The sequence below is a fragment of the Malaclemys terrapin genome, chromosome 17 (genome assembly GCF_027887155.1).
Source record: "Malaclemys terrapin pileata isolate rMalTer1 chromosome 17, rMalTer1.hap1, whole genome shotgun sequence".
Classification (NCBI taxonomy): domain Eukaryota; kingdom Metazoa; phylum Chordata; order Testudines; family Emydidae; genus Malaclemys; species Malaclemys terrapin.
The window spans coordinates 13,981,498-13,994,246 of record NC_071521.1 but is presented as its reverse complement, the minus strand read 5'-3'; the positions used below and the strand labels follow the sequence as shown (position 1 = coordinate 13,994,246).

Sequence of the window (12,749 nt, the reverse complement as noted above, 5' to 3'; positions counted from 1 at the left end):
TGACGGATTCTTCTATTCCTGGCCTCTGACCAAAAGCAGTTCTACAGAAACAACGAGATGTGGCAATAAGACCTTGGGTTTGCATTTTTATTTCATGTCCGTCTCTGGTTCTTCTTTTATATCTATATCGGGCTTCTATTACAGCCTTCATCCTCCCCCCCCATCCCCATAACCTTTGTCTTTCCCTGCTGTGTTATGTGATATTTTCATTAATGATTTGGATAATGGAGTGGAGACTATGCTTATAAAACGTGTGCATGACACCAGCCTGAGAGGAATTGCAAGCACTATGGAGGACAGGATTAGCATTAAAAATGACCTTGACAAATTAGAGGGGGCAGGGATTGATCTAAGGGCTAGTCTACACTGGGGGGAGGGGGATCGATCCAAGATACCCAACTTCAGCTACGCTATTGAAGTATCTTAGATTGAATTACCTGGGGTCCACACGGCGCGGGATCGACGGCCGCGGCTTCCCCGTCGACTGCGCTACCACCGCTCGCTCTGGTGGAGTTCCGGAGTTGACGGTGAGCGCGTTCGGGGATCAATATATCGCTTCTTAATGAGACGAGATATATCGATCCCGGATAAATCGATTGCTACCCGCCATACAGCGGGTAGTGAAGACGTATCCTAAGTTACGCGACTTCAGCTACGTGAATAACGTAGCTGAAGTCGCTGTACTTAGACCTACTCACCGCTGTGTCTTCACTGCGGTGAGTCGACTGCTACTGCTCCCCCATCAACTCTGCCTGCGCCTCTTGCGGCGGTGGAGTACAGGAGTCGACGGGAAAGCGCTCAGGGGTTGATTTATCGCGTCAATTAGATGCAATAAATCGACCCCCGCTGGATCAATTGCTCCCCACCGATCCGGCGGGTAGTACAGACATACCCTTAGGTAACTCCTTTCCTATTCAGCTTCCACTAAACCTCATTCCTGCATTCATCCGTTCTCCAGCTAAATGAGCATCACCCAGACTGTTCTGCTTATTTAAACAGCGGTAAATCAAAGCTGGCTTTCTGCTTCAATTTCCTTTTAAATCCCACTGAACAGCAGAAGAAATAAACCATCCCAGGGAATGGGGAGAATTAAGTAAGTAACATTCATAAAACACTTTTGAAAATGTATTTGTCATACTATATAGTCTGCTTTGATCCCAAAAGGGCTGTCGTAGCTTATTGAGCAATCAGGTTTAGCATTTGTGTTGTCTGTGGGTAAGTTGCCTTAAAAGACATTTGTAGCTTGGCATTAATGTGAGTGACTGAATGAACAGGGGTGGGTTTTTAGGGGATGTGAGTAGGCATGTTATTGTATGGATGTGATGCAGTTCGTGTACGTATGCAGCAAGGTTTGGGAATTCAGGAGAGAGTATGTTTTGTGAGTAGGTGGATGTGGTGACCCATACGAATGAACTATTTACTTGAAACACTTATTATGGAAAGTCCAAATATTACTTGTCTCAAACAATAAACATTTGCTTACTGAGTCTTTGAGTCACAAGGGTTTATTTACCTCATCTGTCTCTGAGCCATTCTTTTTCCACCATATCTGTTAACATCTAGCCTGTAACAGCCAGCTCTTGTTAGTCTGAGAATACTGGGGTTTCAGGGAAAGAAGCATGTAGATGTGACAATCTACTATTTAGTTTGGCTATTGTTTTAATGAGTGACGTAAGCTCAGTCATAACTGAATGATTTCAGTGTGAGTCATGAGTAGCTAGTATCCTTTCTATCCAAGAAAGACAAGCTCTGGATTTAAATGGCTGTTACCATTTAGACACTTACACATTGCTATATTCTGGGCTTCATCACCTTAGATTTCTTACCACATCATGTATCCATTGTTTTCCACTAGTCAGTGGCATCTCTCAGACTCCTGGAAAGTTCAATGAACGTTTGTCCCAAAGCCTTAAATTGTTGGCCACACTTTGCTTGCTTCCATTCATCACCTCTTCCCAGACACCGACATTTTCTTGGAGGAAGGCTGCCCCACAAAGTAGTCCTCTTCAAACCATGATCCCCAGAAGTTTCCTTCCCAATTGAGAAACATGTGCAAATGAAAGGAGGGAATTCTTGCCATCCTATACTGCTCAAGGTGTACATGTTAGTTTTCACTCGTAGTTTTCACTTTTCCTTTATTTGGCTCTCCCATGGCTTGCTGCACAGATATCAATCTGTTTAATGAGTGTCTGTCTCTACAAACTTAATTGATTAAATTTTTATCCAGAAGTTGGAGGCATAATAAATGCTTAGCAAACAGGCACATGGCAAAGTGATCTGGAGGTAGAGCAGTGAGAATTCAATACATGCACTTGGAAGCTTCTGCACTGAAAAGCATAAATCCTACGTGCAGGAAGAGGAAGCAAACTGCAGAGAGACAGAACAGCAGAAATGGGGTCCGGCATGAGAAACCAATGTGATGGGTGCTGCTACTCAGTTAAAATTCATCTTGTCCTTGTGTTACTGTATGAAGAGGATGGTATCAGGTTTCGGGAGGTGGCCATGTGAGGTTGCTGTCACTAGTCCAGTGATTTGAAAAGGTTTGAGAACCCTTGGTCTACAGCTTGGGCTGTTTCTTTTTAATCAACATAAAAAAAAAAAATCTTGGTGCTGTACAACCTGTGTCTAGGAATCTATTCACTCGCTGCGGCTGCTGTCTGTTGTGCGGCTACCTCTGGGGTTTAATGCAGCAGCCATTTTACTCCGAAAAACTACAGTGTAAGATGTGAACTGTGTGAGTAACCACTTCAGCTGAAACTACGGGGAAATATTACATTCTGCCTACTTATCACCCAGTCTTTATGAGATCACTAGGGTTAACTCCCAGAATGCATCTAAATGCTGTGTCCTCATTAATGACCACAGGTGGTGAGGACCTCTTTGTATCTCCTCCTAACACTGTGCTCAAATATTGGTTGCATACTGAGTCATCAGCATCACTTCTTGTAGTACATGGCTGCTCTTTGAAAGTGTGTAATCCAGCTACTAGCCCTGCTTACTGGGAGCTGAACACCTACGCAGGTATCCTGCTTTGGAACGCATGTTTATTGGCTTGTTTCTACCTTTTTCCTAAAATCTTAGGGTGGATGGGGCAAGAGAAAGACAGGCTAATCCATGTTAATTGGTGTTCCCTAAGAAATACCTCGGTGCCTACCTCCCTCTTAATCCTTTGGCGAGTTTAGGGACACACCTGAGAGGTTAAAAGCTGGGACATGAGTGCTTCTGGGATGGAGAGAGTGTCTGATTACTCTGGAATGTTAATGGCCACTTTCTCCATTTGGTACAGTAGCAGGTCTAGCCATTTAGCTTCTGACAAACAGGGTGGTTGGGATTTTTTGTACATTTGACATAGTTATAACGCACCTTGATCTGAGTACATGGCAGCTGATTCAGGTGTGTGCAAACTGCTCTGCCGTGGGAAAAGGGGTACCAACATCAGCTTGTTGCTGATAGCCTCTTAGTGCACCAGCTACTGATGGTATAGCTTGTTTGCTGCTGACTTTTTTTTCCATTTCCTTGCACAGAAACCAGATAGCTGAGCATACAGGGTTTCCTCTCGTAATGGCTGCACTGTAGTAAAGACATCCCCTGTTGGCACTGTCTGGACACCCTTTGGACCATAACTCTCAACCTGCCAAGGGCCAGATGTAGGACACTGGCCTTCTTTTACATATTCAGAGACACTTTGTAAAGAACACAATAGTCAAGATAAGTGTGAAATCATCTGGGGCGCATCTATTTTACAAAACTTTCACCAAGTTTGTAATGAGGCCTCGGGTTTGATAGCTGTGGGACAGGTGTAAATTCGGATGTCTAGTAAATAGTCTGCCTGTGTATTAAACTACTGCAGACACCATAGCACCATTAGCTCGTTAGCTCCTAAAAATTGTTTCCGGAGCTGCTCATGGGTTACACTACAGCTACAACTGAGTCAGGGAACAAAAGTTATCACCTGACCGAGTTACGGGGTCATGTGCTAGAGCATAAATGGGACCTGACAGTGTCCCTGAAACAGATTAAAACCCTGGACTGTCTCAGGCTTTAGCCTGATTACTGGGATGCAATTGGATCCCATCTACAGTACAGCTTTTGACAGGGTCTGTGACAGGGTCTTCTGGCTTTGCTTTTAGCCTTAGTGAAATTGTGAAGGATTTAAATGTAGGCATCCGCCTCCAGGAATAGCTCCTGAAACTCATCAAATTTTTCCTTTCACCTCTGGGGAATGCCTTTGTCCAGCTTTCTTGGTCTTGCTGTACCAACTATCTCCACTCCAGAGAAAGCGAAATGGGAGGAGAAACCTGGAAAATGGTACAATGGCTGCTCCAACCAATCAGTCACATTTATTATAGGAATCCAAGATGGGAATTGGCTGGCTGACCTCTTTAAAACAGTGTCACTAGCTTGATCTGACTTGGCACTGGAAGGGTAATATTTGCAGTGCTATCACTGAATGAAGTGGTGAACCAGTAAACAGGGCACAGAGTACCATCTGCTGTGGGCATGCAGGCGGGTTAGTGCTGCTCAGAGGAGCTGACACAGATCCACATCTTAGAAAGGGTTTCAAACTGGGAGCCATTGCAAGAGGACACTAATGACTATGAGCATCACGAATAATAAAGCTCTGCTCCTAAATTTGAAAGGTGAGAGAGCTAAGTAAGGAACCCTGCTCATAGGGGAAAGCTTGGCACACAGTATCTAACTTAACAGTGTGCTAGTTGGTTTTCTGCCATTTCTGCTTTTGAGTGTAAAGCGTCTAGCAGTCTAGTGCAAATCGTGATGCACTATTGAAATGTCTGCCATAAGAAAGCTATCCTTTTCTTAAGTGTTTGTGCAAGGAAAAGAACAGTATTATACTTCCCCAAAAGATCGCAGAATAATAATTGTGGAAAATCAAAGGAGACAACTATTTTCACTAGCAATGTACTTTCTCCTTCAGGATTCAAGTCAATGTGAAACTCAATTTTTCTTTAATAATCAAAAGTCTGACAGGGTGAAAATTCTTCTCCTTTGGGTGTGCATGTTGGGATGTGTGGCTGGGCACACTTTGAAGAGACCAGAGTCTGTCTATGGTCTGTTTGGGAGTTTAGGTATTTTTCTGGTTAGCTGTTACTCATATGCAGGACAAGAGACTTCATTGATTCAAAGACAGCATTTATTCCGCGCACGGCCTTTTCTGACAGTATTTTCTGAATGTCCTTTTTAGCCATCTTACAGTCATGGTTGGTTTTGTGGCTTGCTAGAATAGTGCTGTTCTGTGCTTGTCAGATGTGCAAGTAAATCGTGCTTGGTAACGATCTGTACTGCTGAATCTGAAACGCTTTCCACCTTCCAGCTCTAAGCCCCTAGTTAGGCAAAATCTGTACAAGGCCTGGCCCAAAGAGAACCTTTGGGGTCTCGTGATCACCTTGCCCACTTGTATATTCTGACTTGCTGGTGGGATGTCGCTGTATCGCCTTCCAACCACTGAGCGCTCTAGTGCATTATGGCACCCCTTTGTCACATTGCGCTATGGCTCTAGATGGAGTAGACCACTGGCTGAAAGGATGCAGAGGTCCATCCTATTGACTATCCAGGGAGTCAGGGATATGTTAAATGGACAAGTTGGGAATTTGAAGTCCCTAAAGAAGCCCTTTCTTTAGACTCAGGCCCTCCACACATTCTGCAAAGAACTGGCACTTACTCTATGGGCTTGGTTTGGTTTCCATTGTGAGAATGGTATAATTACTCTTCCCAGGCTAAGTATATACACTTTTTTAATAAAACTTACTCTGTTTAGGGTCAGAGCTTAGCTGGCAAGGGCTCAGGTTTCTGGGGATGCAGAACAAAGCCGACTGCAATGGACGGTTACTAATATAAAACCTCTGAAGACCCAGTGGTGAGTCTGCACCTATGTCCAGGCGTTGGTCTGATCTATTTCTGGCTCCTCAAGTATAGAGTAAGGTTTAAAATTGGACGCATCTGTTTTAGGCTCTTAAGTTTGCATGACTGTGTGATTAGGGTTGAGAGAGACATCTCCCGCCTCATCTCCTGGCCACACTTCTGCCATCTCATTGGTTTTCGTGTGTGATATTTTCTAATTGTACAGCTGGGAGTGTCCCAGAGCTAAATATGAAACTCTGGGCTTCATTCAAGGCCACCTTTAAAACATGCTCCCTGTAATTATCTGCCCAATGATAACTTGATGCCAGCAGATGGCCAGACAAGGTCTGCCACTTCATCAAACACCAGCCTATCTGAGCTGTTTAAAACTATTCTTTTTTCCTAGAAGAAGTCGGCTTTAACCGTTCACTGTTCCCCTTACTGTCTCCTGTCTAATGATTTTTAAGGACTTTCTAACCTGCCAGCATTGGAAGTGAAGTGATTGTTCTGCATGCAATCCATAAAGCACTTGTATTTGAATGCAAGGATGCTTAATTTGCCCATCTGTAAAATGGGAAAATGCCCACCTACTTAACAGCGGGGCACAAGGATTAATGTTTAAAGCATTTTGACTTCCTTGGATGAAGTGTGAGGTGATTATGTACAATATTTTTCTCAGATTCTCTTCTGTGCCAGTTCGATATGTGACTCTTCTGAGGCAGACAGGATTCCCTTCCTTTGCTCTGTATCTTAATTCCCCAAGTTGTGTCATAGCCTTTCATTCACTGCTTTGAACATGGACGTCTCCTTGGCTTGATGTTTGCAGGGCTTCTGCCAATCCCAAATGCCTGCCTTGGATCTGTGAAGCACCTATGACATTTTTATATGTATTTTTGGCCTGCCTGGACTCCTTTCTGGTCCCATGTCCAGAGAATTTTCCTTGCTGAGCTCTCAGCATGAGTGCTACCTGCCATCAGATCAGGTTTACGGCATCACATACATCTGAGTTCTTTGATGTATTCTTCCCTCCTGTCCCTTTTTTTAAAAAACAGTAGTTCTTTCAACTTGGCTGGTGCTGACGATGCTTTATTGTGAGAAAAACTTTGCAGTCTCCTCCGAGAGAAGTACCACTTTTGGTCCCAAGGCCTGGAGCAGTGGTTTGAACACAGGAGTAGGAGCCAGGAACTCCTGAGATCTAAACTTGCATAAGACACTAGGATCCCTCTGTGACTTTGAGAAAATCACCAGCCTGCCTGTTTTCCCATCTGGAAAAGGGAATGATGCAGCCCCCTTTGTGGGCAGATAAGGGAGGATTCAGTATTTTTGAGCTAGTAGTAACCACCCTATTCTAGCTCCCTGCTGGAGTCACCCTAACCAGTTTATACAAGCCGCACGAATGAGAGGCTTGTTGACTTCACCTTGAAGTGTGGGTCAGGCAATCCCGAGATAGAAACAGTATTGGGGAGGTTTTCAGGCTGGTGTTGAAGGTATTTCTTCCTCACACCTCTGATCTCATTATCTTGTATTATGCCTGGGTGCTATGGTTGGGGATCGGGAGTGCTTTTAATAACTAAAGTACAGAGTATACCTGGTGCCCTCAGTCCTTTCTCTTTTGCGCTGTGCTAGGAGAGGGAGGGGATAATCCCTATATTAAGATGGCCAACTAATAGCTACAAATGGCAAAATCCCTTGTCAAAGATTCATTGCCCCCCACCCCAAATACCCTGAGAAGTTAATTGGCTCAAGGCGGAGGCCTGAGCTGGAAATAGATCAGGCCGGTGTGCAGAGGGACTGTTGGTAATGTGTGCATCATGCGTAGCCCCGGGCGCCCTCTCTTCACAGGTATTCAAACCCGTCCCCCGTGCTGATGCGCACTGCCCCCGAAAAAGAGGATTTGTTTCAAATGTCCCCTTTCCCTCCCTTGCTTCCTTTCAGGGGCTTGCAGAGGCAGGAATCTTGATCTGAAGTCCTTGTAAGTTAAAACAGAGGCAATTCTCTTGTTGCCTCCATTTCTCTCCCTTCCATTTTTCTGTGGTTCAGGCTACAGTAACTCAATTTAAACACCTTTTAGTTTGCCTTGCAGTACTTGGATTAGGTAGGGGGCTTGGATGGCTGCTTTCCCCCATTCCCAGACTCTTCCGGGCATAGGTTCTCCACTCCCCAGCACCATCTTTCTCTTGGACGGGGCCAGCCTCTGTTGCAGCTGCAGTGCAAACCAGGAGCACAAGATCTTTAGCTAGCATGGTCCCAGTCTGTTGTTTCCCTGCTTTCTGTGCATATGGTGGTCTCCCACTTGCAGTGCCTCTGTCCTCTAAGTGGCTCTCAACCTTTCCAGATTAATGGACCCCTTTCAGGAATCTGATTTGTCTTGCGTACCCCCAAGTTTCACCTCACTTAGGTGAAACCACTTGCTTACAAAATCAGACATAGAAATACAAGTGTCTCACAGCCACACTATTACTGAAAAATTGCTTGCTTTGTTATTTTTACCATATAATTATAAAATAAATCAATTGGAATATAAATATTGTATTTCTCTTTCGGTGTATAGTGTATAAAGCAGTATAGACATTTCATTGTTATGAAATTTTAGTTCGTACTGACTTCACTAGTGCTTTTTATGTAGCTTGTAAAACTAGGCAAGGATCTAGATGAGTTGATGTCCCCCTTGGAAGACCTCTGTGTACCCCCAGGGGTATCTGTACCTCTGGCTGAGAATCGCTGCTCTAAGGCTGCTGTGTTGACTGCAACCCAGCCCAGAGCAGAGTTCCCCACAGAGAGCCCTGTGTAGGCAGTGTGCTTGCCTTGTAAGGCATGTGGCTAAATTTGAGTCCAGGGCTGTGCAGGATGGGCTAGAAACCAGTTCTTCGACTTACTTCTAACAGAGTTTAGCCCCATCCACAATGGACAGCCAACCAACTAAACAGGTCTAGCTGGAAACGCTTAAACACTGTCCCCAAATTCTGTTTAAAGCTCAGTGTAGAGGAGATGTGTAGTCTAGTGTGAAATTTGGATTGGACCCTGTCTGCTGGTCAGGGGAATTGTCTTCGGCACCTAAATAACCAGAACTGTATGTGATGATTTCTGGCTGACGATTGAAATGTCATGCAAATAGAGCTTTGCAGACCAGGCAGCTCTTCGCAATAGAAGGTTTTGCAGCTCAGATTGGCTTGATCTGCTTTGTAACTTCCTTTCAGGCTTCTTGATATTTTTTTTCCTCTTTTTTTCTCCTCCCCCCATAGAGAGGAAGTGCAGGAGAACTGTGTCCGCTGGAAGAAGAAATTCACCTTTGTGTGTAAAATGAGTGCCAATCCTGCCACCGGCCTCCTGGATCCCTGCATCTGCCGAGTGTCTGTGCGTAAGGTGAGTATCCAGCCTCCACCTCTGACGCAGCTGGATGTATTGGTAAAGCTCCGTGGCTGCCTTGTCTTGGAGGTGTGAGAGGATGCACGGATATTGAATGGTAATTAGAAGCTTTATGCTTGGGCTAGTTGAATGGAAATAGTCAGCGCCCTTCCCTCCCACATCCACACCCCATCCTCCTGCAATGTTGTTTGAAGGGGAGATGAGGGAGGTGGTACCCTGGGTGCCACGGAGGGGTGAAATCCTGGAGGCCTATTCCAGCACTGACAGTATGATGAGTTTCCCTTTGTTCCCACAGTAAAACTGATGGCTCCTTTTCCTGTTTTTCTTCTTGTTTCACATTATAGGAACTGAAGGGCGGAAAAACCTACTCCAAGGTAAGAGCAAAAGAGCGTGCAAAAGGAGTAGAATGCGGGGCTGTCCTGGGTTCACTCAGCGCCTCTGGCCCAGCCGTGCTCTGACAAATGGCCAGCGGTGGAATTTCTCAGGAAGTAGGGCTGTGTTTGTGTAAAGCAGTCTGAGGAAAGAGCCGTTAGTTGTAGTTGGGGATGGAACTGATTTATTTCCCCTAAAACGGCAGGACTGTGACTTGCTGGGGCAGAATCCAGATCCCATTGCACATGTGAATTCTAGAGATGGGACTGATCCAAAACCACTGACCCGCACATCCTTAAACGGTGGGGAAGTTCTGAGACCGATGTGAAACTCCAGCGCTCGGGGTCATCCCTAATGAACACGCACACAGAGAATGTAGACTGTTACCCTGCGTTCCCCAGAATGCAGTAACGAGCTTGGACAGCAGTTAGGTGTGTTAGCTGACCCTTAGAACTGCAGTCTGGAGCTCTTGGCGCAACAAGGCGTGTTCATGGAGAGCACTATAGGTTGGAAGGAACGAACAGATTGATCAACAGAAGGGTTTTATTGGGAACTCATTCCTTTTCTCCTTCTATCAGGCATGGCATGCATGAAACCTCATGCACTGCAGTAGAGGCAAGGGGCTGTGAGTCTCTTCCCTCTTCAGACTGGGTCCTGCTGCAGGAAGGAGAGATTGGGCTGGTTTAAGAGTTGCGAATCTGCACGGGGCCCAAAGCCAGCTGCTTGCATGTGAAGGCTGGTCTTTGGCCTATGTGCCAAAGTATCCGTGCCCAGTGGGCAGGTGTTCTTGTTCCATGAAGCCCCATCACCGTTTGCTCCAGTTGGCACCTTTATTGGCAGGGTCCGAGACCAAGGATGGAATCCGCTTTGGAGGCTCAACAAGGCTCTCACCCTTACATGTGGATTGAGGTCTGTGGGTGGAGGAAGCTGTTGCTGCCCACTCTGTTCCTGTTCTGTGGCTAATTATGACCTCAATCTCCAGGGCTGACCATCTGTTTCTCACTCACTAACTTCACATTTTTAAAAATGCTGTTCTTCCATTCTATAGAGCTGCTTACCCAGCAAGAGAGCCATGCAGCTGGAGGGAGGGACATGCATGCAACACCTGGTTAACTGAGTACATACATGCCTGTTCCCTCTTTTATCTATTTCCTGAATTTTTCCCTACCACTTGGAGGTGTTGGGTTGGAAGAGCCTCAGAGGGGATGTCACTGCAGAGTTACCCCAGGCTTTTACTTGGGTATTGCCCTAACTGCCCCCCCCCCAATGCACGCACAGATGCACACAGACACCCCTCTGATCTGAGTTTGGTGGTGCTTTAACTCTGGGGTATCTGGCCCACCTTAGGACATAAGCTAAAGCCCAAGTGCTGCTTTTATTTGGGCTGATAACCTGCCCACTTTGCAGTGAGGGCGTAAGGTAAACCACTCACGTGTTGATAACCCTCCAAAGCCTTCCCAGAAGGACAAACAAGTCCTCCCCCAATTTACTGGGGAAATCATAGAGCACCTTACTACAACACACAAGAACCATAGGCTCTGCTCCCAGAAGTCCTCGCAACACACAGGTGAGTGCAGCACCACTGAACACAGTAGCTCTGCTAGAGTTTTGCACTGTGACTGCTCCCACTGGGCTAGGCTAACCCACATGCCAATCACCCAAGCTAACTCTGCAGTGAAAACCTACCCAAAGATAAGCAGTGGTCTTGTGAGGTGCGCTAGAAGGAGTGTGTGTGTACGTGTTCTGTGCGTCAGCGGGTTGCGTGCAGATGTGTATCCTTCTGAAATTTCAGGGCTTTTCATCTCTTTACAAACTCGTAACTTTGCTCAGTGGAATGAAATCTCTTTGAGCTGTGAGGAGATAGCAACAAAGATATTGCAGGGTCTCTCCCACTGCTAATGAGGACGCTGGGCCCTTGCCAACATTCCCCCCCAGTTATGCTGCCAAAGTGGCTATGCGGTACTGAGACTCACTCACTGATGCTTCCAAGTGGCTTTGTGCAGAGGACAGAAATTGGGTTTCCCTAGACCTTTGGACTTCATATTAAAGTTGCTGTGGGAGGGTGCGGGGACCGGAGGGGTTATGGATCTGGGCCAGCAGGATGTGCTGTTGAAGTGGAAACTTTTTTTTTTATTATTATTTTTCCCCTCCTGTTGTCCCTGAACCGGATGGAAATGCCGTCAGCTGGCTGGAAAAATGAGGGAAACTGCTCTGAAAGGTTGCAGCTGAGAACATCCTTTCATTAAGGGATCCTTCCTCCTGCAGCTTCTGCCTTCCAGCAGACCCCTCCCTGCACTGGGAGTCTGCTTCCTGGAAAAAAATTCCTGGCCCCAGTATGCTTTGTAAAGCTTTGCATCAGTTTATACCTCTGCAGTCCATGGGGGCCAGTCACCTGTCTTCTGAGGGAGGGGGTCCAGGGGTTTGTATCTGTGCATTGGATGGTAGGGGTTTGCAGTTGGTCCATCCCTGGGGGAGGGTGCTGTGTAATGGTATCCTATTGGTGTTGTCATGCCTGTGAGCCATTCTGGGGTACAGCAGTCTTTTAAACAATCCTGCTAGCTGCTCCCCTCAACCTTATGGTCCCCACTAGTGTTTACTTTGACCAGCAAGGAGCCTGAAGTTTACTCCAACCTACTGACACCTGTCAAAACTACACCAGCCTTGTCCACCCTAAGATTGTATCGCGTATTAGCTAGGAGGTGGTGGTAGGGGCTAACCATGTGTTAGCAAACACAAGGCCTTCGGTCTTGGAGCTACTTAGCATTAGAGCCTTGTTGTTCTCTCGTTCCTGGAGCTACTGCCTGCTCGGCTGGGTGTTGATTCGTAGCCTAGTGTAGTGAGAGTACTGGGAGAATACACTTTACCCTACAGTCTCTTTTCACCCTGTCCCTGCAGTCCCTTTGGAGGCGGTGGTGGGGAGAGGTGGGCAAACTACAGCCCGCAGGACAGTCCTGCCTGGCTCTTGAACTCCCGGCCAGGGAGGCTAGCCCCGGCCCCTCCCCCGCGGTCCCCCTCCCCCGCAGCCACGCTGCCACATGGGCAGCGCTCTGGGTGGCAGAGCGGCAACATGTCTAGCTCCGGCTGGGTGGCATGGCTGCCAGACACGCTGCTCTGAGCGGCATAGTAAGGGGGCCAGGAGGTTGCATAAGTGG

The 12,749-nt window shown here is 46.6% G+C and overlaps 1 protein-coding gene across 2 annotated transcripts in view; it reads left to right on the top strand.

The window, feature by feature from the left end:
- The window catches only part of EEIG1 (estrogen-induced osteoclastogenesis regulator 1), a 43,016-nt gene that overhangs the window by 16,309 nt on the left and 13,958 nt on the right, over positions 1 to 12,749 (top strand). For both annotated transcript variants that reach the window (XM_054007339.1, XM_054007338.1), the window contains exons 3-4: positions 9,102 to 9,222; positions 9,570 to 9,599. In XM_054007339.1, coding sequence (XP_053863314.1) covers positions 9,102 to 9,222; positions 9,570 to 9,599 — 151 coding nt within the window. The remainder of the gene's footprint in view (positions 1 to 9,101; positions 9,223 to 9,569; positions 9,600 to 12,749) is intronic.